The sequence below is a fragment of the Pagrus major genome, chromosome 20 (assembly GCF_040436345.1).
Source record: "Pagrus major chromosome 20, Pma_NU_1.0".
Taxonomy (NCBI): Eukaryota; Metazoa; Chordata; class Actinopteri; order Spariformes; family Sparidae; genus Pagrus; species Pagrus major.
Window position 1 is genome coordinate 15912631 of NC_133234.1, and position 27982 is coordinate 15940612.

At 40.4% G+C, this 27982-nt stretch overlaps 1 protein-coding gene across 1 annotated transcript in view; it reads right to left on the reverse strand.

Annotated features, from left to right (window-relative positions):
• The window catches only part of atrnl1b (attractin-like 1b), a 75460-nt gene extending 52267 nt beyond the window's left edge, over positions 1–23193 (reverse strand). The window contains exons 1-17 of the mRNA XM_073489459.1: positions 22052–23193; positions 17866–17949; positions 16917–17030; positions 16327–16455; positions 15808–16016; positions 13308–13482; positions 11235–11322; positions 10499–10760; positions 9025–9208; positions 8737–8891; positions 8175–8259; positions 7701–7915; positions 7347–7465; positions 6858–6990; positions 4561–4748; positions 3187–3400; positions 2886–3077 (exon numbers count right to left, since the gene is read on the reverse strand). Of these exons, the coding sequence (XP_073345560.1) occupies positions 2886–3077; positions 3187–3400; positions 4561–4748; positions 6858–6990; positions 7347–7465; positions 7701–7915; positions 8175–8259; positions 8737–8891; positions 9025–9208; positions 10499–10760; positions 11235–11322; positions 13308–13482; positions 15808–16016; positions 16327–16455; positions 16917–17030; positions 17866–17949; positions 22052–22302 (2797 nt within the window). The 5' untranslated portion in view covers positions 22303–23193. The remainder of the gene's footprint in view (positions 1–2885; positions 3078–3186; positions 3401–4560; positions 4749–6857; positions 6991–7346; positions 7466–7700; positions 7916–8174; positions 8260–8736; positions 8892–9024; positions 9209–10498; positions 10761–11234; positions 11323–13307; positions 13483–15807; positions 16017–16326; positions 16456–16916; positions 17031–17865; positions 17950–22051) is intronic.
• Between the last annotated feature and the right edge of the window lie 4789 nt (positions 23194–27982).

Sequence of the window (27982 nt, forward strand, 5' to 3'; positions counted from 1 at the left end):
GGCCATTTAAGTTTGTTTTGACGACAGGACGTAAAGTGGCAGATTTCTCGGGAACATCACATTCTGAGAAAAGCAGCAGCTGGATGAGGACGTTTGTCTTTGCCACACACGCAAAAAACTCATGTCGAAATAAATAATCTGCCATGGAAACTAAATTTGCATATTTCAGCTTTAGATTCTGACAGATGAATCAATATATGTGTGAACAGGAACAACTAAATCTGATGCCCTGGAGCTGCTGTATGAATTGGGTGGTGTTTATGACTGGGTCTGTACAACAGACAAGTCTCGCATCTTCCAGAAAATATAACCTGTATTCCTGTAATCACATCTTACAAACATCAATTTATTGTTCACAGTCTCCTGTGCTTACATTTGCTTCCATCTGTTTCTGCAGGCTGCCTACAGAGTGTTCTTACAGAGAAGATGATTGATCAAAATGACAACCTCACCAAGTCGATATCTGAGAGCAATGTGAATGAAATCAGATTTTTCTGTGTCTTGACATGGCTTTTATTGTGCCCTGCAATCAGCAGATGACAAGTGTTGCTTTAAATCAACAAGTATTCTTTAGAGGTTTTTATACAGTTTTTATAATAAATAAATAAATTAAACATGTGTTTGATAATGACATTTGAGTGATCACTGCAAAAAACGTCTTCCTTCCTAATATGAGTGTCGACATTGGCCCCGTTTCAGCTTTACTCACCTACTGTACACCTACAGCACAACTGCAGGAGCTATAACAGTGATGCAGGAAGAATACAGGCCAGTCCTGATATAAGAGATCAAATCAAGGACCATGGAAAAATGCAATGAGGGGCAAAGGGAAAGACAACTTGACCTTGCGCATTCAATATTCTGTCTGAACTAAATGTAGCTTCAGGGGATTTGCCTTTTCTGACCCATCTCGATGAAACAGAAAAGCAAAGTCAGATTTTTCTGTGTCTTGACACGTCTTTTAATGCACCCCGCAATCAGCAGATGACAAGTGTTTAAATCGTGACAAGAGATGATGAGTAGAACTGCTGTAATAAATAAAGTTATTCATCACTGCAAAGCAACAAACAACCAACTTTTGGTAAATCACAACCTCAGATCTGCAAAATGAGACAATTCTCTACAGAGAGCAACAAATACCCACATATCTTCCTTTTCAAAGCCCCCCTGCAGGCGATGATACTGCTGAATATTTCATCCTAGGTCTATGGCTTTTAGTGCATTTATGCTGTGTGCTCAGCATAAAGCATGCTCGTCTCTGCACTGAAAATGAGGAGGGAAGAAGTAAAGTAGGTGAGAGTGAATGTGAAGGAGCAGAACAAACAGAGAGAGAGGGGGATACAGAGAATTTATAGGATACCCTTTCTCTGTCCTTCACGCCAGAAGGGACGAATTCCTTGAGACAAACACCCCACAGTGTACAGAGTCGTCTCTGGGTTACCCAACAACGGCTGACACAAATTAAATTGAGTCTGTACCCTTCAGCTCAATAAATTTGGTCTAAACTGATCTGAGATGTTTTTATGATCTGACACAACTATGGGTAAAATTCATACATCATGCTGAAGAACAGCAGAGACCCTGAAGAGCGACACTGACCTTCAAGCGAGGGAGCTCTCTGATGTTAACAGGTTTACCTCTGCATGTGTCCAGGACGTCTTTAATTTACATTTGGACATGTTCCAAGAAATTGTTTCATGTTTGAATTTTAGCCTATCACCGTATCTATCCATCCATGATGAGTAATCCCTTTTGTTTGCTGCTGTTTGTCTTGAAAGCATGCGCAGGATAATTCTAAGTGCTGCATCATAGGCAACTGGGCGTGTTTCAGTTACTCGAAGGACGACAGTATGTTACTGAATAGTTCAATGTTCAATAGTTAAAGACGTTTTAGAAAGCTACAAAGCGAGGTCAGAACTGCATCACATGAGAAATTGTTGATTTGTGAAAGATACCTGATGCATATATATGCTACCCAATCAGTACTGTGCATGTGCAACTCTCAACAGAGATGAGAAGTAGGCGAGGACACTCACTCTGCAAAAAAATTAGGTTTTTAATTCAAAATGCTATTGATCAACATCTATGCTGGGCCACTCCGAGGTTGCTTCTGGGCTAGATGTGGCCTGAGGGCTGACAATTAAATATGTCAGCCTTAGTTGCTAAAACTGCCTTATTTGAAAACATCTTGAGTGACTCTGTTCTTAACTCCCATTCCAAAAACGACAACAATAACATAAACGTTACCATTCTGGATGTTAGGGCGACAAAGTATATCACTTCAGCGTCTAAGCTGCAATGCGTACATGTTTAATCGTCACATCGTTCGTGCAGTGTCAAGTGAGGCGCATTAAGTCAGCTGTTTCACATTTTAGATGTGTTTTTGAGGCATTCCAGCTGAACGTTAAGATTACAGCATTTGATGAATATTAACAAATTTGCCACTCAGTGGTTGAAACCATGGTGACATCAGCCTACCATGACACTATTGAGCTATTCAAATAATCAGGTGTAAATTCCTGTTTGAGTTTTTTTTTTTTTCCATCTGGCAGAAACCCTAAATATCCCAGTCAGTTTTTTCCATAATCATGCAGCCTTACTGTATGTGCAGCCATTCCCATCTGCTGCATGGTCAGCAGGGAAATCTAACAGTTGGGGCAACTACCTACGGGTGTAATTGGCCATTACAACCCAGAAACAGCTTCTAAAGCCAATCACAGAAAACTAATACCATTTACCCACTGACACAAACACCTTCCACTTCAAGCCGTTTGCTGCCTTTACCTCCCTATTCTCTCACTGATGAATACTGACTGCTTACAGAAGCCAATATGGGGAAGCTTATAATGCCAGACTATACAAAGGAGCCTCATATAGAAACTTACCCACACAGTCTCCAGTCTGCCACTCCAGACACTGGCCGTAAGGGAAAGAGATGACATATGCAGTGGAGTCGACACATCGCTGTGCACTGCCGCACCACATACACTCCATGGCCTGGCTGGTGCAGTTGGTGCAGGTGGTGTGCAGCGAGCAAGGCTTCTTACAGGATGGACGGGAACTCTGATTGGGGTTTCCTGGACAGGAAGGAAAGCATAATGAGTCAAATCAGACTGTTACTCCTGTGTAATGTCAATATTTTTCTAAACAGATGGAGCATATAGAATGTATGTGTGTCTTTCTCACCTGTAGCTTTTTCACAGATGAGGCCGTGGGCAGTGGCAGTGCATGGATTGGCCCTAAGTCCGGACACCTGAGGCTCCTCCAGGTAGGCACAGAAACCAGAGTCACTGGGCTCGCCAGGCAGCCAGCGCAGGCTGCTGTTGGTGAAGGGGGACATGTCCTCCCAGCCCCAGTATGACACGTTGATTTTCCTCAGGCCCACCCAGGGAGACAACCGCTGTGGAGAAATGGCAAAGGGCTTTATGAGGCCACTAGGTATTCAAATTTAAGATAAAACTGTGCCCCCCATTTCTGCTCCATCATGCTATTTAAGAAATTAATGGCTACTGCATTTACACCTGGGGAGGCAAGAATGCTATTAAAAGTCTACTGAGAATAATTTCACAGATATGATTACTTATTTGCCTTCAGGATTCAACTTTTAATGTAATGCGGAAAATGATGGGAAATGGCACGTCAAGGTTGTGTTTGGAACAAACAGGCGAGTTTCAACCCGGCAGACAGACAACAAATGATATCCTCACAAACACAGCAGGCATGACCAAGCTAAAATCATCAGTAGGTTCCACAATTTTGGGAAATGTAGCTGTGGCGGGATGACAGACTGTGTGTTTGCCCAAAAGCGTATTTAATCATCTCCATTAAAGATGAAGAGGTTTGAATTATGATGCTGTTAGGAGTAGGAACAAATCAGAAGTTATGAGTTACATTTTATGAGCTGGACTGAAGAATTTGGAGCCTAGTAACTCTGAAAATTTGAAGTCGAGGCCGGTCGAATGCAACAAACAGACAGACACATTTTGAGACACACTGATTTTGCGGAGAGACTGCCAGCATGTGGCCCTGGTTTGTTATATAAAGAAGAAACTGTGATAGAGGATAGAGCAGAGGATAAAAGAGTTCAAACAAGGCAAAACAAAAAATAAGTGAAGTGTGATTATCACTGTATCTGCAGATACTAAAGCCTGGCGTCGGCACCTACTTGAAACTGCGTCATAATCGTAAACAAACCGTACAGTTTGTGGCACAGCCGAGTGGAAAACAAATTGATGAAAAATGGTTGAAAGACACAAATTTCACAAGCTAAAAGCAGAGACGCAATCAGACAGGAATCAGGGCAGCACACAAGTACAAAACTGATCAGGAGAAAATCATCTCAGAATGCATAACTCATCAGTTACTGACAGGCTCGACGAACAGATAATAACTCTCTGCTCTGCTCTCTTCTGTCGATACACCAGCTTCTGATTATACCTTTATATATTTGGTATTCAAGTATTCTAGGTAGGCATGTTGTCCACAACAACGTACGGTCTATTTCCCTCTTCACTACAATTCTAGCAGGTTTGTTTCATTTGTTGACTTAACTATGTTTACCTTGTCTTGTTCTTGCAGCTTCTTTAGCTCCTCAAGCACAAAGTCCACTTGTTTGGAGGTGGTGAGCGAGGCGATGTTTCCGTTGAGGTTCTTGCAGTAGTGTTGGGCGTTGTCATAACTCTCACGGCTGGAGTTGATCCTCAGGCAGGCCTCCCCCACCTGGTTCCAACCCTCGCTACACTGCTGGGCTGCAGTATGATGACATGTGAATCAGTTGCTTATTTACACATCCAGCAGTTTCAGAGCAGGATTGTTTTTCATTTGGAGCCATGTTAATGGCCACCTGGCGGATATAAGCCCAATATTCACTCTCTCTTTTTGCTTTTTGGTCTCCACCAACTCTTGAGGAAAATATCTGGCTCTTTAGCTGCTAAATGCTCTACTATGTTCACAAGTTAGTCTCTAACTGTATCTGTCTGCTGTTCGGTGCTGAGAGGGAAGTATATAGTGAGTTTTTTAGAGCTTTATTGCAGGCAACAGATGTCTGCTGTAGGGTTAAAAAAAAAACGCTTGTACCCTTTTCCTCCAAATTAGCTTTGGTTCTTGGACCAGTTCCATTCAGGATCATTCCTTGATGCTATCCAGCAAACGATTCCGCCTTTTATACTAGTGGAGCAGAACCATTGCAATGAAGTATGTGTCGTCAATGGAGGGTTCACAAAGGAAGTAAACAGTAGAAGCAATATCCCAGCTTGCACCGATAATCTGCTCGCTTTTGTTCTGCAATTACAGATGATTGTAGCCCCCCAAAAAGCAAGTTCTCCCTGGACTTCGACGCTGTTGCTTTCTCCATCCTCTCTTTCTAACTCGTAGCAAATCACACGCCTAAGGATGATTAATCATTAATCAGAGTCCCTAGATTAAGTCATTATTTTTGTGTTATTTAGTTTATCAATCAAGTAACTTGGTGTTTATCTGCTCTTTTTTGCACCCAACATGTGAGTAGTTAAAACAGTTTTGTCTAACATATTTCATATATTCTTAATGATTAACCAATAATTGATTGTTAAGGCAAAATTTGAATCCCTACACACACCCACTAAAGTTTGCACTACAGGTCAAAGAGAACTGGCTATCTTTTGGCTCCAGGTAGAAGCCAAATTTTCTCTTAATCAGTTAAAATTAGGTGCACCTCCAGACCGGAGCTTGTTCCATGTTGATGGAAAAGGGGTTTATGAGAGCAGCTATAGTGAATCAAAATAGTAAAGTAAACAATGAGCCGAAACTCTCTCTAAAGCTGCGTAAACCTGAGGGGAGCTGCAGATTCAGGTGATAACTCTCTGTACTACAAGCGACCCCTGTCACACTGTTTTCACATTGTCATAAAAATATTTATTACAACCACTTTAAATCAGAACATTAATTAAATACTGCTCAACAAGGGGTGCCCTACTCTAAGAAAATAAGACCTCATGTTGAGAATACAGCCATTAAAGCAGACTGAAGGGAGCCTGCTTTCTTCCAAACCACAGGGGCCTCAAGATTTGGAACCTAGTGTGTGTGTGTTGTGTGTGTGGATGTCACAGATTTAGCAGGGGTGTTATCAGCACTTATTTGCCTTGGAGAGTGATTTTTGGACTCCAAATTGCTTGTTAATAACTGCATCTGATAAAGAAATACAGTGGGGGCTCATTCAGATGTATGTGTGCAAGTGTATGTTGACGTGCGTGTGTGGATCATTACGAGACTCCCTTTCAGGCATCACAAACACACAGACACATGTGATTTGCGACTCCCACCGCTGCACCGAGTCTTTAGGCGACAAGACTTCACAAACTGAAAATTATGGATAAAGTGACAGCAGCAATTCTTCAGATTCAGCCTCAGTCACCATGCGGGTACAGGCGGGTAGAGGGTGAGAGGCAAACTAAATATACTGCCAGACCTGATAAACAACATCAGGATGACATGTTGAAAGTACATCTCTGCAAATCTGATGATGTGTCTAAATCTGATGTGCAGTGTGAGATTCAACCTACAAATCCTTGATTAAAATTTTTTTTTTAAAAATCAATGAATAACTTGTTTTATATTCCCTTTGCGTCTGAATGTCAGTGGACTTGTTCATCACAGTGACCACAAGATTGTCTCTTAACATAAGTGGGTGTTTTATTTCATGAGGTGTTCACTCTCACGATTGTTCAAGACCCTTATGGGCTACATACAGAAGACAAAACATTATATTTATCTTTTTTTTGTCTCCTAATCTCCAAATCCTTGACTGCAAGATACTAAAAATCTGCCTCTCATGCACGTGTGAGGACTATAGCTTTCAAATAAAAAAGGTATCCTCTCACCAGGCAAAGCATGGCACTCTGACTGATTCTGGTCCCACTGACAGTTGAGATTCAGCGAGCAGCTCTTGCAGTTGGCAAGCTTGCTGCACACCTGCTCGTTCCGCACCGGGCACTCGGTGAAGTTCTTCACGTTCTACACAAAGAGAGGAGACAATAGAAAAGACAAGAGGGCGGTTAATACAAGCATTCAATTTAAGGTGAAACAGGAAGTGTAGAATTGTGAGGAAAACCCATGCAAGTAAATATATTTCGCCTCAAATACACAGCAGTCCTGTTCGACACGGAAGTGTGTAACCTAATCTAGTTAAATCATCATAAACAGAGACACCAAAATCAACCTTTAAATCCTGGCTTATCTCTTGATTTCACCATTAAATATGCCCCAATATCCCAAAAGAGAAAACATTTACAAAAGTGTACTGTATGTGTTTGTGTGCAAGCTGAAAGCGAGAACAGAAGTGCTCTGACGCCCCCTGTTGGAGCACTCACAGAGGTACAGTTGCTGGAGGCAGAGATGCACTTCTTGTCATCACACCACTGGCATCCGTTAGTGTTGGCAGTACAGCTGGCACAGTCTGAGAACCGGTAGCACCGCTCGTCTACTGTGACTAAAAAGATAAAGAGAGGAAAAACAATGCAGGAGAGTGGATATGGTCATGAGAAGTATTCATTTATAAGAAGAAAAAGTCCTGAGCAATAGAAAAGAAGTTACTTTCAAACTCTCAGTTTATGGAAAAGTGTGGAAAAGGTGAGGAAAACATGAACCACCAGTCATTCAAAGAGGAATCAATCCAAAATTAAAGCAATCAAAAGTACAGAAAAAGGTTTGGACGTTTTCCTCACCAGCTTTAGTGGGGCAGAACGGGGCAGGAAGGAGGCTTCCATTAGCCATGCTGGGTTCCCAGGGGAGACAGCGGCCCCTGCTCCAGATGCAGCGCACCCCTGGGCCTGCCTTCACGCAGCCCTCCTCTGCCAAGAAGGCCTGGCAGCTGGGGGGTCGGTAAACAAGCACATCGTTGAGCAGCACACCGGAGAAGCCCCCAAACACGTACATGGACCTGGCAGAGAAAACATAAGTGTGTAAACAGTAAGGGACAAAATAAAGAAAAACACTCACCACTTAATGAAATTCTTCAGAAGGGGACAAAAAACAACTCAGCAACAACACAACACCTGGTTTACCAAATGATATTACTCGTAGTCACATTTTCAGGATTAGCAACACAAAAGTATTTGTTTGTTGAAAAACTAAAAGCTGTTTTGACTGCATGAAGCATCTATCCAGTGTGTTTTAGTCCATCAGAGAAAGAGACTCACCCATTGCTGACCACAGCAGAGTGACCAAAGCGGTTGACGTCCCGGTGCAGGTCTGGTTTCGGCAGGAGGCTCCACTCATCACAAGCTGAGGAAAACATAAGGGAACATCAGAGCTGTCATTTTATTTAGTTAACTGAGCAGACAAATCTAGGTAAACTTTCCGTCTTGGCCCTGTATGCAGTAAAATATATTGTGCTGTTTTTTCCCCCAATATGAGATACAGTATATTCCTTAAAAAATGTTGGTTTTGTTGAGAATAACATGAATAATAATTAAAGTGGAGGGAAAAACCGAAGCATTATTAGCTAGCTTTACTGTACTGTACTGTACTTAATACTGGCTAACAACTCTCAAAAACTGTTCCATTAAAAACCCACACATGTACAAAAACACTTCAGCCACACACATCTCACATTATAAACAATCTTGTCCTTGACTAATAGAAGTAGAACTATTCATAAGATATTTTTTCAAGCTAAAAATGGGATGACATTTACCAAACATTGCTCAAGTTGCTAATAAAACCACAGTGGCATGATGTCAAGAATAATCCCAGTCCTACCGATGTCATAAGCGAGGAAGTCGGCAGAGAAGCACTTGGCCCCGTTACTGAGTGACGTGTCGTTGTGCGTGTTGCCACCAAAGATGAGCAGCGTGCCGCTGAGAAGCGCAACCGAGTGCAGGTACCGAGGAAATCCGCTCTCTCTCAGAATGAACCTGGAACATGTGCATGACAAGGGCAAGTAAGACAAGACGACATATAACACAGTGTCATACACACAGACATGTATACACACTGAATAAGAGAAGGCAGCATATGTAAGGTGCGTCTGTATATTTGTTGACTTACCATGTCCGGGTGTTAACTTCGTAGCGGTAGAGGTCATCAACAAGGCCGTATTTGTTGGCAGGCAGTGCCTTGTAGCCGCCATGAACATACACACTTCCACTGGCGGAGTCATACGTGCTGCTGTGGCCGTATCCTCCCTGAGGAACGGCACCTTTGGTCTCAGGCACCAACCATGTGTTGGACCCTGACAATGGACACACACACAGGAAGCATTCAATACAGATGTAAAAATGTCCTTAAAATCCTTTAAATAACTCAATCAGGATGCTTACAGGTATCAGACATTTAAATGTAATGCCTTAAAAGGCCTTTTAAGGATAGATTTGAATCAAATTTAGGATAAATCCTGTTTTTCTTAAGTGCAAGTATGAAGTAAAAAGACAGTATCAGGATCAGATTTAAAGATGACATCAGAAATGTGGACTTATTGTGACAAGAAGAAATTGCAAGATGCAAAACTGAAATGTTTGTGGCAATTAAGACTCAAATTTAAGACTATTAAATGATTAAGACTAGTCCATTATTCACCACTTTTCTGATTATCAGTATCAGCAGTTTTTGTGCCCAGTTCCTTATAAAATAAATACATTTATGATGCAGCATCCTGGTTACACGTCACGAGCATTAGCCTATCAACACTGAATAGTCTGAATCTGCAAAGCAACTAGTAACTAAAGTTATCAAATAAATGTTGAGAGGTGGAAGTGTACTGTAGCAGAAAATGGAAATACACAATTAAAGTACAGTACTTGAGTAAACTGTGCTTAGTTACATTCCATCACTGGTTATTTGACACTAAGCGTTTCATTTTTACTGCAAATGTGTATCAGTCCCAAATATCGGTAATCAGTCTCCTTGCTTATTAATAATCAGTATCGGTATCAGTGATGGTGGATCTCTAGTCCTCATTTTTTATAAAACTGAATAGAAGACATATTAAGACTTTTTAAAGGACCAACACACACCCTGACAAATGTTTGGAATCTAATGGTAGAAACATTTCCGTCACTTGGAGACAGGCTGCCTCCTGACAATCTTGATACTCTTTGGCAGAAACGAAAAACAGACTGGCAGCCTGGTTAGCCATGGTTTTGTTGTGTGCACTTGCATGGGAATAATTGCATTTTTTCTAATTAACAGTTTTCTAATAATGACAGAAAAACAGGCCACAGTGTGTCTCCTCTTCTGGTATCCACCAAATAAATAGTAAAATTTGGTATTTTTTAGTTATTTGATAAGCCTCAGTTTGATGTCCGTAGCTTTGAAAGGGAGCTCAGTTTGATTCAAACATTATTCAAAAACTAGTGTGCGACAACCTTTTCCCTCTTATTAGGAATCAATATGCATATTACTGCCAATTAAAACTGCCTGGAATGCCTGTGTCAAACACTGAAAATCAGCTTCTCATCAAAGCCTAAACAGAAAGTCTAAAATCTAAAATGTCACGATGTTGGCTCTCAAAGCTATGACTCACTCAAGTTGTACTCCTGAACATTGCTGATGTAGCTGTAGATGGGAGAGTAGCCAAAGATGACCAGCATGATGGCCTCGCCCCCGTCTAGCAGGGCGCAGTGGGCCGAGTGACCCTCCACTGCGTAGATCTGAGCCTGGGCCGGCGGGCCCATCACGGGGTTTCGCCTCTGCCACGTTCGACTTGGCATGTTGAACACCCACAGCTCGTCTGTCACGTTCCCCCAGCCGGCCTCCAGTTTGCCACCGAACATGTAGATGTCATCCTGAAAAGAAGAGGAGGGATGTGCTTTAGCGTATTTAAACAAGTGTGTGGAAAAGCTGACGCATGCTGTAATAAAAGTGAAAGAAAAGGCTCAGCAGTGTCAAAACATGATGACATAAAATGTGACATGTCAAACAAGCCTGTAATTAAAATTTCTTTATCTACTTATTGTTCAGTTTATGGAGCTTTACTCTTTTATTAGTTTTTCCAGTAATCATGGATACATGGACATGAGAAAGAAAACACATCTCTCAGCTGTGTGTTTGAAGGTATATTACAATATGTAGTTCTTTCAACGATGACATTTGTGAATACTGAAAATAAGCAATTTCCCTTTCAAAGTGCCAGTTGAGGCTTTCTTTGTTGTGCTAATATTTTAATGCTTTTTCACCCAGACTAATCTCCCTCACAAACTCACAGTTTTCGAAATATTCTCTGTACCCAGAAAGGTCGAGGCATATCTATGTGTGTTTACCTGGTAGGCGGCAAGCGAGTGGCCGTATCTTGGCACAGGGCCACTGTTGATGGGAACTGTGTTCCAGATGCCACTCTCCAGGTTGTAGCTGCAAAGCAAAGCAACACAACGTTAAGCGTCTGAGTATAAAAATGGGTATACAAGGCACACAAAACAGAGCAGTTTCCTTCATGCCAAAGATACCACTTTAGTCTTCCAGCTACAAACAATTATTTTGTTTAGCTGCAGATTACAAACACAGGAAACTGAGTGTTCACAGGACACCTGGTCGTGTCGTCACACATTGGCTGTTTATTCAAACTACTATTGGAGCCCTGCATCAATTTTCCAACTGATTTCCACCTGATGAAGAACAAACACAGAGCAGATGGAGAGAGCCCGTCCAGGTAATGAAGACAAAACTGTCAGTTAACTCAGAGCCAGGATATGACTCAGCAGAGAAGTTACTTCTGAATTTTATCTGCAGAGTACCCTAGATGCTAAATCTGTCTTTTTATCTAAGTGAGTGCACCTACACAGCACACTGTGGACACCTTAACTCCTACACTTGTCACAAAGTCAAACAGGTAGCTCTAACACTGGGTTGGGTTTTTCTTAAGGGACTTGCTTAACAACTTGTATTTTGGGTAGCCACAAGCTTTTCTACACTTCCTTTGTTGGTAGTTGTTTGCTTTCAAGCATTCAAAGTAATGGTCAGGACTTTGGACTTGTCCACACTGAAGATAGTTTCCCCCTCCATTAAAAAGAAAACTCCTTCCTCAGAACACAAAACCCATTACAAACTACAGCGCAGCATTTTTCTGAGAGTGGTAACCGAGCACAATCAAAACGTGACAGGTGTTCTGTTTTTTATGTCTGAACCCGATTCTAGCCCAACACAGTTCCTATTAGTTAAAGCACTGAGTTTGTTTTACCCTGTCACGCTGAGTTCCACATGAGTGTGTGCTGCCTGAAAGTAACAAACAGCCTTTGTGTCATGTGAATAACAAATCCCAGCACTTACAGGACTGACAGCCCCAACACAGAGAGCAGCTCCATCATTTATTACCACTTATTTTCAGACTTTATTTAATTTACACATTATCACTAAAAGAATTTTGAAAGCACAGTGTCAATTAAGCCCACTTTTACAACCTGAACGTCATATCTAAATTTTCCAGTATCCATGCTCTATTCCAAACAGTCAAATGAGCATGGCGGGACAGTAGGTGGCAATAAAGTCTTCGTCAACAATACATCAAAGTGAGTGAGCTTATTCTGTTTAAGTAAAATGATCAAAATCGATAGAAAACCACTAAGTTAAGATGTAAACTTGTCATTAGAGTTAGCAGTGCTAACCAAATGTAAACCAAACCAGTTGTTGTTGTTTCAGGCACATTCTCATTACATAAAACAAAAGTGGGCATGCGCAAATCGATGTGATGATGTCACAGCTTCCTAAAACACTCCATTTTACATCAGTTAGCAGTTAGATGCAAGTGTTTTTTGCGATGAAGTGATGATGCAATTAAGCTCGATTTATTTCTGTAAAAGAGAGAAACTTGAATTCAGACGGTGCATGGTTGTATTTTTCTGTTTCCGTAGCTAAACCAGGTATAAAAATATGTCTGTTTTTGACACTTTGTGACTTTATTTTGTGTACTTTCAGACTAAGTAGGGAACTTTCTCCTTTTACATCTCCCAGCTGAAACTACAAGGGATATCAAACTATCATCTCCTGTGGTACAAAGTGGTATTAGGATAAGGGACAGGCCCTGGCTAGCTGTTCAGCATGCTAACTTCAGTAGACATCTCTGCAACACAGTACAGAGATGTCTTTGAAATAACGTCAACACTGTTGTTTCTTCACAATCTGTTGATAATGTTAGTTCATTTTTTGAATGTTTTAAACTAAAATTCTGGACATATCTCACACATTGCTTCTGTAATGGAGTTAAGAATAAACAACTGTGAACTGTATAAAGTACCTCTTATTGTATGCTAACAGTAAATGAACAATGCTGTCTGTTAAGCTGTATGCAGATATGCTCGTGGAAAAATCCAAACTTTAAGACACACTGTGCTCTGACTTACTTGAGGATCATCTGAAAGGAGCTGTAGTTGAAGGTGTATCCTCCTACCACCCACATGACCTTCTCCTGCACCACGGTCTTATGGGAAGCTCTGGCGAGTGATGTGCCGAAGGGCTTGACGCTCGGTAGGACCCAGAAGGACTCGGTTGAAGGTACAGTCAGAGAGCAGTCTGGGCCTACGAGACAGGATGAGAAAGAATTTTTAACACAGGGCTCATGTTGAAAATAAACAAGATTATTAAAAGTTTCCTCATAGCTGCACTATTTTTAAAACAAAATCTGATCTGATGCTGAACCTCTTTTAGGATGGAATTTTTCAGCACCCACTCAGTGAAACTTTGAGGAGTGCAGATGCAGCTCTCGAACCTAAACATAAGCATGACTTATTAAATGAACACGACAGGCAGGGAGGTGTGAACACGCTACACTGTGTGAGTGAGGGCCGTGCTGAAAAAGCGCATGCCTCGGCTAATGATTCTGTCAAGTTTCATCACGTGAAAGCATTCGCCTCCCTCCAGCTGGAGGCACATAATAACGCAGTGTCACGGGGCTTATCGCCGTGTTACTGATCAGCATTATGACAACACGACACAGCTGTTCACACTTGTCTGCTAACACATCCTTCATTACATCTTCCTGCATAATCACTACAGCATACATGGGAGGGGTGGCAGCATTTTACAACCGGTGATTATAAAAGTGTTACACATGATACATCGCTCAGTGTTTTGAATGTGGTGAAACAAAAAATACTTCATTAAGATGTTTTTATGATCTCCCAATGTTGTATTTCTACTTGGTTTGGGTACTTTAAAGCCAGACATGGCAGGCAAAAACATTGTTTTAGGTCAGATTTCTGTTGTGGACATTCATTTAATTTGATAATTCTCAATTTGCGTATTTCAACATAACATTTCAGAAAACTTGTGATACAAAAAACTATTATCTTAATGCAGGTAATCAACTAGAGTTTACGTTTCATGGTGATATCCATGAGTTATTTATTTTTTTCAAAATTAGTTTTCTTTCACACTTTTAGCCAGGAGTCTATACTTCAATGGCACTTTCATATTTTATACTCATTTCACCCCTATCAATATTCTGAAAACTTTGACAGAGGATATGCTTTAAAAAAAAAAAGAGAGGAAGACTTACACTTCCTCTCTTTCTTTGAAATATTCACTTTTATGAGCACGGGTGGTTTGAGGGACACCAGTAGCACTCCTGCCACCTCTTTTTCTCACATTTTTACAGAAGAGTTTATTCCTATACCATTTATAGCCTGATTAATATGAAATTTTGTTCCAAAAATTAAATATCAAATTAATATTTTTATGGCAGTATTTTCTGATTTATGAAGTTATAAAAGAGATGAACATAATTCTCTCTGTAAAAACCTTTGTCTCTACTATGTAAACAAAATGAAACAAGACTTTTGAACGTGGCTTTGCCCAATGTTCAAATTTCTATCCTGCAAATGTATGCAAATTAGTGTAGATTTTATTAAATTATGCGTCATTTGCATGTAAAAATAATTTGCTAAAGTAACTAATGAACTGGGGAAATTTCATGGCGATATCTATTATTTAAAGTCTTTACCCAGCTCACTTGTGGTGTCCTGCCTTAAACCACTCAGGGTCTCTTAATCAAAACATAACAGTAGCGTGACATCATGGGAGTTGCTCCCCTCTCCTCATTTCTCGGTTTAAACATTCCTTTCCTCTTCTCCTCTCCTCACCTCTTAGTCCCTCCCACTTTAGATTAAAGCAAACGGGGTGAGGAGGAGACACAAGGAGAGAGATCTCAAGGCAACAGGCATTCAACAAAATGAGGTGCCTGTGCTTCGGAGCCGTTTTTTATAGTGATGTCAGCTAAGCAACTTCCGCAAAAGATACACCTGTGCATCCTTGCTCACAACTCCTCTACGAAAACCTCCTCTCTCCTCAAGAAGCATTTTAGGAATTGCAACATCCTTAAATATGATGCACTGAGATCGATTTCTGGGTCGCTGCCAGGAGGATGGGGGGGAGAGGAGACAAGGAGGCACAAAACAGAGTATTGAGAAGAACCCATTGTCTTCATTGTTTTAACAACAAAATGTAACTTCCGTAAAAAAGATAGTTGATTGACATCTGACCCGAGCTGCCAATCCAAAACGTCAATATTTGACGGCCTGGGGATGAGACTCAACAATCAACCACCTTTGCCCTGGAAGTTACATTTTGTTGCTTTAGAACCACCACTGCTGTTGAAAATCTATGTACCTGACAGTAATGTTCACAAGCCAATGTGTTCAAGTTTAATTTGCGTTACATTCAGTCATGTTCGCCTACAGCTCTTGCGAGATATTTCGACAGGCGACCAAATGAAACCCACCGTTACTTTGAATAGAATTATGGATTTTATATGGATCAGAAATGTTACATATCATATCTAGAAGCCATTCTTTTGGATCTGATGGTTTACATACACCTGTTGGGCGTTGTGGAGCTTACTCTTACCTTGCCAGCTCTCGTTGCAGACACACAGCTTCTCCCCGGTGAGGTCGCAGTAGCCATGGTCTGGGCTGCCGCAGTTGTTCCTGCAGTAAGGGATGTCGCAGGCCTCGCCTTTCCAATACTTGTCACATTCACAGTACACTCTGCTGGCGGCCGAGTTGCCAGGCGTGCACTTCCCGTGGCCGGAGCAGTTATTGGGACAAGAGTTGATCCTGAATAGAAAAGTGTTTTCATTTAGTCAATACTGTATGCACTATTTCGGACATTTAGCTGGAGACAGAGGAGGATTAATGAGGATCATCTAGCGTCTGGCAAAGATGAGAATGGTAAAAAACTGGTAATAGAAGAAAAACCATTGAGCAGGTCATTAATAGTGACTGTTGCAATGGGTTTTAAGCCAGCAGAAAAGCACCATTGATCAACAGCTTGGAGAAATAAATGAACATGGCAACACCAAAAATACTTTTACTTATTTAAAAGTGAGGTTTTATTATGTTGTAAGTGCAGAGCCTGGCCACTTACGAGTAAAATATTTCAAATCCTGTCAGGTTATAGGCAGCATCGCTGAAAAAGTGTAGTAGTGCGTAACCTGAAGTCGTCTCAACCTCAGGAACCGTCTCATTTCCTCGTATCTCTGGCACAATGAGACCGCTGTAGAGAAAAGCAGAAAATTAATTGGCATCACTTGTTAGTCACGAGTTATAATAACAGACCCACAACTGTCTGCTCAATCAGAAAGACAAGACAGATGCTATGTTCAATAAAGAGTACATTAAACAATAAACTTAACCGATTAACCCATTTAAGTGATATATTCCTTGTCTCTTTAAAGAAGCACTTATTTATATCACTTTTTGTATCTATATTGATAGATACTGCAAAACTCACTTGTGATATACTGCAGTATAAGACATCAGTATAATAATCAATCAATCAAACTTAATTTATATAGCACAAGTCAAACATAAAATGTAACTCCCAAGTAATAAACATGAAAAAAGATTTTAAGTAAAAAAGAAAAGAGTTAAAAGAATAAAATAAAATAATAAAATAGACTAAACGGTTAAAAATGCAAGTAAAAATACACAGTACAGCACTTTGGAGCAACTCACCTGAAAACAGCCACCAGAGGAGCATATATCGAGTCTCCATCATAGATGTACATGTGGTCCCAACTACATTCTGTGGCGAAGTGGTTAAATCTTAGCCGAAGAACAGCATTTGGACTGCAGAGGACACAAATGAGACATTGTTTAGGTTTCCTGGATAAACATTTGAACTAAGTGCACAGTTTTGTTCCAAGTCACTGCAAGATTCAAACATGCAGGCCTCAATTCCAATAGCTGGAGCACTCAGGCGCAACACTGGAATTATAGTTTAACTGAAGAAAAAACAACATGCTCATAAACATACTTCAGGAAATACTGTATTTTTGTACATTTGTAGCTTTTGATGTTTTCGAACACAGATTTGAAAACCATCAAAGTAAATAAGCTATTGGAAATGTTTCTGTCACGTGAGTCGGAATCTTTTTTTGTTTTTATCTTTTCTTTTATCCTTCAAGCTTCATAAATAAATTAAACACTGGATACAGATTCTCACATCACCAAAAGACACGAGGATAAATTGATAAAGAGGATAAAAACAGTTAAATTTGAAGTTTACTGCTCAGTATATTGTAAAAGAGACAAATGCGTGTTAATATTCATAGAATGATGCTGCCCTCTCTTTCCATCCTGGTTAGAAAGTTTCCCAACGGCTCTGTCCTCATAGTGACCGGGGTTGCCATGACAATTAAAAGCATCAACGGGAACAGTCTGCTTCCCATCTCTGAATGATTGCTGATTAAAATGTAGCAGTAGCAGCGCCTCAAAACAGTCCGAGCCTCACAAAGCTAGACCCGGCTTTAAATTATACTGTGTAAGCAACAAAAGCATACTTCCTTCTGCGGAGATGCGGATCGGCTTGATTTGATTGCATTAATCAGTTTACACTGTATAATTAAATTCAATTGTGTGTGCTCTGCTTCATTAGAACATACTGAGTTATAAAAGTACTTACTAGCCCTCAATGAGCCAGGTGCACTTTGTTTTGTATTTGTAGTTGATTGGACCATCGGTGAGGTATCCTGAGGGCTCCGTCAACCTGAAAGAAAGAAAGAAACCATGAAGTGTCTTCCAGCTACACGTGAAAGCCATTAAAAAGAGGAAACAAGAGTATCATTGGTCACAAGTAATCATCTAATTTGTTGCGGTAGCTACAGGACAGACAGAGGACCTTCTCTGAGACATCAAAGTGTCACACACACTGCTTTCACTTCCTAAGATTCAAGATAAGACGCCGAAAAAGCTGGCAGGCGGCCCAAGGTCAGTCCCTGCCAACCTAAAGGTTTGATCAGCTGTCTCTTTAAAAGGTTCCTCTGCTCTTTTCTGTCTCAAGTCTGATACTGGAAACACTTTTCAACAAAGTTTTCTTCACGGGGAAAACACCACAGTGCTGTGTCACAATGACGGATGACTTTAAAATGGACATCCATCACTGTCCCATATGTCACAAGAGATGAGTGTATACCGCCTACAGACTGTGCGATCACACTCTGAGAGAACTGAACATGATGAGGAGACACATTACCTAGAAATATGTGTTTTCTGGTTTGCGACAGATTGTGCAATGATAAGACTCATTAGGATGTCAAAGTTTGAACAACTACTTCATGAATCCACAAAATGAGTTGCTGGTTCTTTTAATTTTTGACTTCACAAATGCATACTGGGCTCTCGTGGGTGGTCTGAGTAGTAACACAGGCAGAAACTAGACTGTATTCCCCTTTATGTCCCTGGCAGATGTTTTAGATGTATAACATGATATAGGATTACTTTCAATCTATAGGTTTTGACAGTATAATGGACCACAGATGTGTTATAATCTCCTAAAGATATATATGCCTTGAAGTATTTACCAAAACATGGTCTTTGTTTACTACTCACTCATTTTTACAGCTACTACAGTCAGATTTCGAGTTCTGCTGATTGATCAAGGTGAACACTTACAGTTTAACACCCAACAGCATGCAAATAATGTTAACAGAAATGAGCCAGGGCTGTGCAGACGTCCAAAAAATAAAGAATTTTGAATGCTGCACTTGGACTCTCCTGAACGCATCAAGCAGTTTGTTTGTTACGTGCTGTGATCCCTTCTAGAGTTAAAATCAGACACTACAACACATCAAAACAAGATTTGCTCTTTTACAGTTAATTGAAAAAGTACAAGAATGACAATTCAGTCATTATCTTCTCACCCCCATGCAGAAGGAAAGACAGGTGAAGTTTCATCATCCACAAAACACAAACAGCATGGCAAAAAGAAACAACCAAAAAATAAATTAAATAATAACATTAAAATAAATTTAAAAAAAACAGCTTCATACAGCTCGTCTGGCTTTGGAAGCCCTAAGACAATAAAGTGATTTGAAAAGATGCACAGCCAAGCTAGTGCTCCCACTTCAGATGGGGTGCACACTACTGAAGTGTATATTTCGGTAAATAACGGGTGTAAATAACTTCCTTTGAAATCAATTTGGGATCTCAAGGCTTCCCTGACTTGGATTAGGCTGGACCGGCTGTATGAAGCCATTTAATCTCCCCATCTACTTCAGTTGATTAGAATTGTTTTGCAACGCTGTAATGCTGTGAAGCGCAAGAAATGTTTTGTGGACAATGAAATTTCACCTGACTTTCCATCAGCATGGCGGTGGGTAGATTATGATGGAAATTTGATTTCTGGGTGAATTTATCCTTTATCCAGGGTGCACTGCATATCCATTACAGAGATGCTACAAGTTAAATTCTGACATTTCAGACAGTAGTTTTGTCTCTGGCTGATTGGAGGTTATTGCCTGACAACATGCCTGGTGACAACCCAAACAAAACCTCAGACACATCAGGAGTGATGGTGATTACTGTGATCAAAGCACTTCTGGGCCACAGAGTGCACCTCAGGTGTACCGGAAAGCCATTAGATGCTCCTGTCAAGAGTCGCAGACACGATGAACATTATCATTATAGTCCAGTTTGACTCTTTGGTCACTTGCCATTGTTTCCAAACTACTACCTATGTGCACACAATCTTTAACTCACTGCATCTCTTAGGGAGGTCATGGCATCTGCCTGTCCATGTCAACAAGGCTTATTCTTCCAATTTAAGAACAATAGACATTTGTTGTACTACCACAAATGCTTCGGGGCACATGCAAAATCAATTAGTTGCAGATGTTTTTATAGCCACTGTAGGCTCCTCTGTTTGGCAAAAGCAAAAGCAATTTATTTGTATAAGGATTTTATTTGGAATCAATGCAAACGCATCAGGCTGTAAGTCAATATAACAGCGCATGCTTGAGTCTTGGTTGTCTGGTTCACGCTCAGTTGTGCAGACTGGATTGTGCAAGCTAAAATGAAAGTTTGGCACTTGAGTGAACGCAACTGATGGACTGAAGGATACCCAATTACTCATAAAACCACAATTTAATTAGCATTTTTTTATTAATCGCTAAGTCAATTTTCCAATTAAAATACCAAACATTATTTAGTTCCAGAGTCTGAAATGAAAAAAATGAATTAATTTGCTGCTTGTGCTTGCCTTCAGTCATAATAAACTGAATCGCTTTGATCGCAACAAGCAATTTGATCAATAAGTCGCCTTGAGGTTTTAGGATGAGCTTTGTCTCTGACATTTTTTTTTATACCAAATTAGTAGTGATGCACGATAAATAACGGGCCGGTTGTTTTTTTATTTTATCAGTTAAAATTAAAGTTGATAAATGGACCTGATAATATGAAGCCAAATTGCTTGTAATGAGTTAAGAAGCCCAGCATCTACACACTTCGGTACAGTGAAGTGGCAGTATGCTCCTCTAGAATTGGTTTGTATTTTGCCAATAAGAACAGACTTGAAGAAGATCAGCAAGTTGTTGTCAAGGTCATGCCGTCAAACTGCTGCAGGGTAGAGCCACGCTGTGTAGACTAGAGGACCAAACAATATTAAATCCTCCATTTTCCATCCGAGCCCTCCTCATCCTCAGCTGTGAATAAACTACAGGTTAGAAACTTTTTTTTAAATACAAAAAAATGTGCAAATGTCGGCTGATATTGTCGTATCACAGATATATTGGTATCTGCACATATACTGGCAGTATCAGCTGTTCCGGTGCACCGATATAATTTTAGACAATTAAAGTTTACTGTAAAATATCCGCCGCTCGCCCAATGTTGGGATCTCCTACAGCCCCCCGCATCCCTGCAAAGAATAAGCAGTTACAGATAATGAATGAATGAATGAATGGATGGATGTAAAGTTTCCTGCCTCTTTTACATATCTTTCTCACAAGTGTTTGGTTACCATATTTGAGGGATCACTGCAGGAAAATTACTTTTACTAGGGGTCGACCGATATGGCTTTTTCAGGGCTGATACTGATACCGATTATTAGAAATCACGGAGGCTGAAAAGTAAAAAAAGGAAACCGTAAATTTAATTCTGTGTGTTAAAATTTCAAACAACCAGTGATTAAATAAACCAAAGTACAATTTAACTCAAGTAATGTTCAAGTTTGATGTACTTCCATTTTCTGCTACATATACTTTCTCTCCTCTACATTTATTTAATACATTTAGTTCCTAGTTACTTTGCAGATTCAGATTATTTAATTGATTATGGGCCAAATAATCATGACATGTGACCAATCAGATAATGCTGTGAGTGGAACATTGTGTGAGAGGATGCGCAATCAGAGCCAAAGTAGGACATTTTGGACTTAGTTTAATTTATCAGCAATCTGACAGAAAAATCACCTATACCGATAATCGGAAAATGCTGATAACCGGCCTCGATAACCATCTTCAACGCTGCAAATCCACTCATTCAAGAATATATTTAACCTTTGAGCAACAGCTTTTTTCCAGACAGTGTTTACAAAGGTTTCGCCAGTGTCATTCATGTCACTTTTTTTTTCCCCCACATCCATCTCCAAAACAGCTGGCTGCACAGTCACACAGGTCTGTTTGCTGAGGGCCAATGATCTCTACTGACACTGATGCTGGATGGAAAACGGCAACTACTGCTGCATCAGCCTATTTTGGAGGGGGTGGGTGAACATTTTCAAAGTGAACATCATGAGACCTCTGAGCACAATGAGGCTCACAATCACAATCGGATGCCGATTTGGGTAAATGATACACTTCACGGCCACTTACTTGAACCTCCCCTGGCAGTGCTGGCACTGGTCTCCGACCCATCCTCGATCACAGATGCAGGATCCGTTGATACATTTTCCAGAGAGGCAGCTCTTGTCGCACGGTTTCGCCGGGGAGGCGTGAGTGAACAGTACGAAGTAAAACAAAACGTACACCACCAAGTATCTGTTGATACCCCGCAGGTGGCTGTGGGTGGCTAGTTTGGGTCCAAAGAGGAAGAGTTTGGTCTTACATTCCCCCCCAGGATCCATTTTTCTTTCCAGGTCGGAGCGAGCCGAGTGAAAGACCGGGGCCTTTAGGTCTGCTTTTGGGAGAGAGCCTCGGCTACTCAGGCTGTTTCTATTATAACAAAGAAGTCCTGCATATTCGTGTAGTGTTATGCATACTTAAATTGAACTTAGCTTGGCCCGCTTGGGAAGCTTTGGACGATAACGGCTAAGAGGAAAGCGACGTTAGCTAGCTGAGTGTTTGTGGCTTGTTTAACCGCATGCATAGATGTGGAGTGGGACGTATTCAGCCTACCTCTTGTTGGAAGAAGCTACAGAGAAAGAAGAAGCCGAGCATCGATTTAAAAAAAAAAAAAAAAGCTATCCGAGCAGCTAACTCGTCCGATACCGTAACTCGCCAATGTCAGATAAGGTAGCTTATTTAGAGTTTTGGCCTCTGACTAGGTAATGTAACGTTGCTGCATTGATTCAAGACCACTCTCTTCCAAATGCCATTTCAGCAGCCATTTTAACGCGTAAACAATCCCTCAGACTGGAACAGGGGATGTGCATTGTAGCATACAGCGGTGCCTCCACAAGCCGCGACAGTTCAGACGGATCTTGCCCGCAGAAGAACAAAGGGGATGCGGTGTTTGTAGCCCTGGACCCAGCGCGAAGGCTGCCGCAGTCAACATGGATGTGGGAACTGGAAGGCTATCCCTGCCGACTGGGGGGCACTGAGCGAGTACTTTGAACTGTTGTTGATCCCGCCGGTCAATTTCCACGGGAATGTAAGCACCCTCCGGCAGTAGACTTCGTTGGCCGTCTTGTGTGGTGTTGTCGTCTCGTATTCCAGTGTGGAAAAAAGCTCCGGTGTTGCTTTCAAAACATGACAAGAACTGGCAGCGATGGGTTTGCTAGCGCAGCGACACTAGACAGTTCCTCAGGTTGGAGAAAACTAAACACAGGGTGCGCATGCGCACTGGGAGCGGGCTCTATTTAAAGGGACAGTGTCGAAAACCCACCAAACTCTCCTATGCGGCATTTAACGTTTATATTCTGATATGTAAATACAAATATTTACAAATCTGAAATGTAAATACAAATATTTACAAATCTGAATTATAAATACAAATATTTACAATTCTGAAATATAAATAAAAATATTTACAAATCTGAAATATATAAAAAATATTTAAAAATCTGATATATAAATACAAATATTTACAAATCTGAAATATAAATACAAAATATTTACAAATAAATACACACAAATCCACATACACAGATTTAGCACATTTTGCCCTAATTATCCTTGACCTTTGACCTTAAAATATTAAAAAGATTCAGTAAGATACAGGGGTCTCATAACATCTTCCTTAAAGTCATACAGAGAATACTTTGGAAAGGTATATTCAATTGTGCTTTGTTAAATGTTTTTAATGTCTTTCATGTCTTAACAGCATGGTTTATTTTTTTTACTTATTCAGGTTAAAGTGTAAAACTATAATAACTATCATTCACAAATACTACTAATAATAATAATAAACTTTATGTATATCAAATCTTGTAGCCAATTTGATATCAAATGAAGTTTTATTCAGGATTACCAGCAGGAACACAACAGATGACTCAACAAAGATTGAACTAAAGTCTTGGATTTAAATACAAACTAGACTAAGGAGGGGATGAGATGCAGGTGGAGAAAAACACAGGTAAGGGTAATGAGCAGGGGTATACCAGAGAGCAGGGAAGGAGCTGATAGGCTGGGAAGAGCACCAGGAACAGGGCGGCGCCAACGAAGGTGATGCAGTGCAACATTATAATTAATGTTAAAAGGGTAGGTGTAATAAACTAATTGTTTGTTGTTTTGTTACTATTATTTATTGTTTCTCTGTTTGATTTGTTTTCTGGAGCTAGAAAAGCATTAAGCTAATGTTTATTTATTCTCTATCTACCAGTGTATTTTCATTTTATAAGGTGATGCAGTGCAGGTGTGGCAGGAACAGCAGGCTGGTGAGGATCACAATAACACAGGTGGGAAACAGAGCAAGAGACACCACAGAACGAATGCAGAACACAAATAAGATGAAACTGAAATGACGAGACCTTGACAGAGTCCGTTTATTATGTTCTCTTCCTACTTGAGGTCCTGACACATCTCAGGAAATTACACATAACTGACACTTTCGGTTGGGGTAAAAACATTCAGTGACAAGGTCAAGGAGTGACAGGCGCTCTTTATTAAAATCTCTTATCGTTCATGTGTTTGAGAAGCCTCTGCTCTGACTCTATCCGAACATCAGCAATACATCTCTCTGAGAGAGCACTTATCTTTGTTTTGGATGAGGCTTGTCACGGTGATGCCGGCTGCAGAGCTGAGGGGACTGACGGATCAGGGCTTTGGTGGAGTCTGCACTTATGTTAGAGAATCTGAGAAGTGCTTCTGTTTCTGTCTATCATACAGATGGTGGTGCAATATGGCAGATGGAGTCTGGCATCTTCAGCTGCGTTAGTTTGTGACAACGTTCTGAAACATTGTGTAAAACACTCGGCTTAAATCACCAACCCAAAAAGTGACAGTATAATGTGAAGTGAGCGTGATGTACAGGTTGTCATGATGCAATCAGGTGTGACAATAACGGTAAAAGTTTTGAATTTCTGTCTGTAACCTCTGACACTGTGCAGGCAAACTGAGGAGGGTCAGCAGTGGTCACAAAATGGCATTAAAAACATACATTTATGTGGAGTTGTCGACACTTTTGCATCTACACCTACAGGTGGCAATGTTGCACAATCACATGCAAAGGCATGGATCCAGTGGGGTAAAGACTGCACCACAGATGACAAAAAAACACAGCCGACTACAGGAATAGATTCCAAGAAGCTGACCAGAGGTTTCTTTTCTGACTGTGCTGTGACTGTTTCATAGTCAGTTTCAGTTTGAAACTAACTCGGTGAGTGTAACATCATTGCATCTTGTATCTGTTTGACGTTAGTAACCGAATGATCAAATGTCACATTACAGATATTAACATAATTTAAACACTTAAGGGATTGTTGATAATCGGCCCTTTTCACAGCAGACAGTTTGACTTGAAGAAAATACTCATGTGTCACATGCACCAACACCCTGCAGCTGACACAGCTAAATGGAATCTAGCCATTGTTCTTTTCATTATCTAAAACCTCTTCTTTTTCTCTGACAAACATTTGTTCTGTGACTGGAGCTACTTTTTTTTGTCTGTTTTGACAATAGTTATGCCAAATGAATATTCCACTGTGACGTCAAACCCATCTAATAGAATTATTTATACCGCAGGGGATTTTTGTTTGTTTGTATTTATATCTTCTTCTACACAGGATGGTCTACTGAGATATAAATCTCTTGAGAGCGACCAGTCCAAAATGGCAGCACAGTTATGATATGAATCAACACTGGCTTGTTGATTTAAAGGGGCAGTTCACACTAAAATGGAATTTACATTTAGATTAAATTTTACATTATTCATTTAATGTAAATTGTGCAACGCTGCTTCTTTTGTGAATTTAAACCAGTTTCTCCATAAGAAAGACAATCTAGAAATAAAGGGAACACTTTATAATAACCATCATTTATTACTTTTACTCAAGTATGACTACTTTGTCCAACACTGCTTCCAATTAATGTTTATGGATGAACTACACAATATTTATTAACCATTTTAAAAGTATTATAAACATCAGTTGCAACTTTGTAATAAACAATTGTTTAATAATTGCTTTATAAAGCATTTCATTGTTTGTTAACAGTCAAAGAATTATCAGCTAAAGTTGAATTAACATTAATTTTAAATTATGTTGAATATAAAGTGTTGTTGAAACAAAGCCTCAAGCTGCTTTGCAGACATATTACTAACAAGTGACGCAACAACTGCTACGGCACTGTGACACATGATGTCACATGACTTTTTCTGTTACACAGCTGGAAGCCCTCATCTGGATGTAATAAGTACTGTAAGCTCACTGTTTCAGTGCCCAATGCATCAGCTCCAAACAGTGTCACCTGAAGACCTTATAAATCAAGTCTTGATGCTGTGATATAACATATTAGAGAGACAAAGTAAAGTAACAGCTATATATTACCCACGGTATGTTACAGCTTATATTGCAAATCTGTAATGGATTCTATTTCCCATGTAGTCCTTTCCAAATATTGTATTACACCTGAGTGTGTTTTGTGAATCATCTAAATAGCCTTAAGGAACTCAAGCTGCTAAAATCACTTGCTGTGCAAAGACTTAGTCACAAACAGCATCACCTCAACATTTTCTCAGCCTTCACATGAGTCACACTCTATCTGAAATATGAACACCCACTGTTTATTTTCCACAGAGGTTACTGTGAACCTGATCACACGTGAAATAAAAACAATATTATCGCACTGTGACTTAACACTCTTCCACTTAAGCCGCGGGTGAGCCTCTTGGCGTTTAGTCAGGTGCACGCAACCTCTGTGGTGCAGCATCTCCACGAGGTGTAGTGTGTCTGTAGCCGGTGCCCTCTTGCATTCTTGGTCGAACTGTTCTTAAAACAACAGGGAGGTACAGACAGCAGAGTCGGTGGATTCGACTTTCTTTTGGAAATTCCCAGACGTAAGGGTAAGAAGGGGCGCACGGTTAAGACTAGATTAGATGAAAAATACCTCAACAAACGGGGGGTCTCTTTTCAGGGCGGCATTATGTGTCTGTATATGTGTGCAAACACGGGAGAGCCCCATGAATCAAAGAGGGTCCAGTGTTAATTTGGAGTTGAGTCGGTGACCTTTGTCCTCTGATTCACGGCTGAGGAATGCTCTTTGTGCTCCAATCAGCAGCAGCGAAGAGGAGAGGACAGCCCAGTCCACAGCTGCACCTTTGACTCAAAAATGCAATCCTGTGAAGTTCAAGTGTCTGACGGACCACCTTAGAAAACTGTTAACACCCTTAATTGTTCAACACCTACATACAAATATTTGACACACATGGATGAGCGTGATGATGCTAAATCATCTAAATCTGACGTGAAACCACCCGCACAGACAGGGAAGGTCTGCTGCACAATAGGAATTCCCCTGCTGGATTAAAGAAGACCGTTCCTTTGCTGTCGACAATGGTAGAGAGGAGGAGAGAAAGGCAGACCACCCTTGTGTTCGATTCATGCTGAGCCATCATGCCTGACTCACATTCACACTCTCACCATTCGCTCAAGGCTGTATGATTAAAGTGTAGAAAAAAAACCTGTGACATCACCTGTTGACTTTTAAACGACCTGTTTAAAGTGTGGTGAAGTCTGCAAATTAGTGCTGCAATGATTAGTCCACTATTTTGATCATTTTCAGTCATTTTTCAAGCAAAAATGTCAAACATTCACAGGTTCTGGCTTCTTAAACATAAGAATTTGATGCTCTTCTTCGCCACTTATGATAGTAAATGAAGAGTCTTTGGGTTTTGGACTGCTAGTTGGACAAAAGAAGCAACCTGAAGATGTATTTTTTCACACTTTTTGAAAACATTTTTGAAAATAATTGGGAGATTAATCGCTGCATAGCAAGCAACAAAACAAAAATATTGAACCAGTAAAACTCATCGTGGAAATAAAAAAAATTTCACGGTCAACTTATTAGCTTTGTCCAGAGCAGCTCCATCCACTGAAGAAGACCGTAAGATGCAGTTGAAAGCTCTGGAAAAGCTAATAATTGTACTTG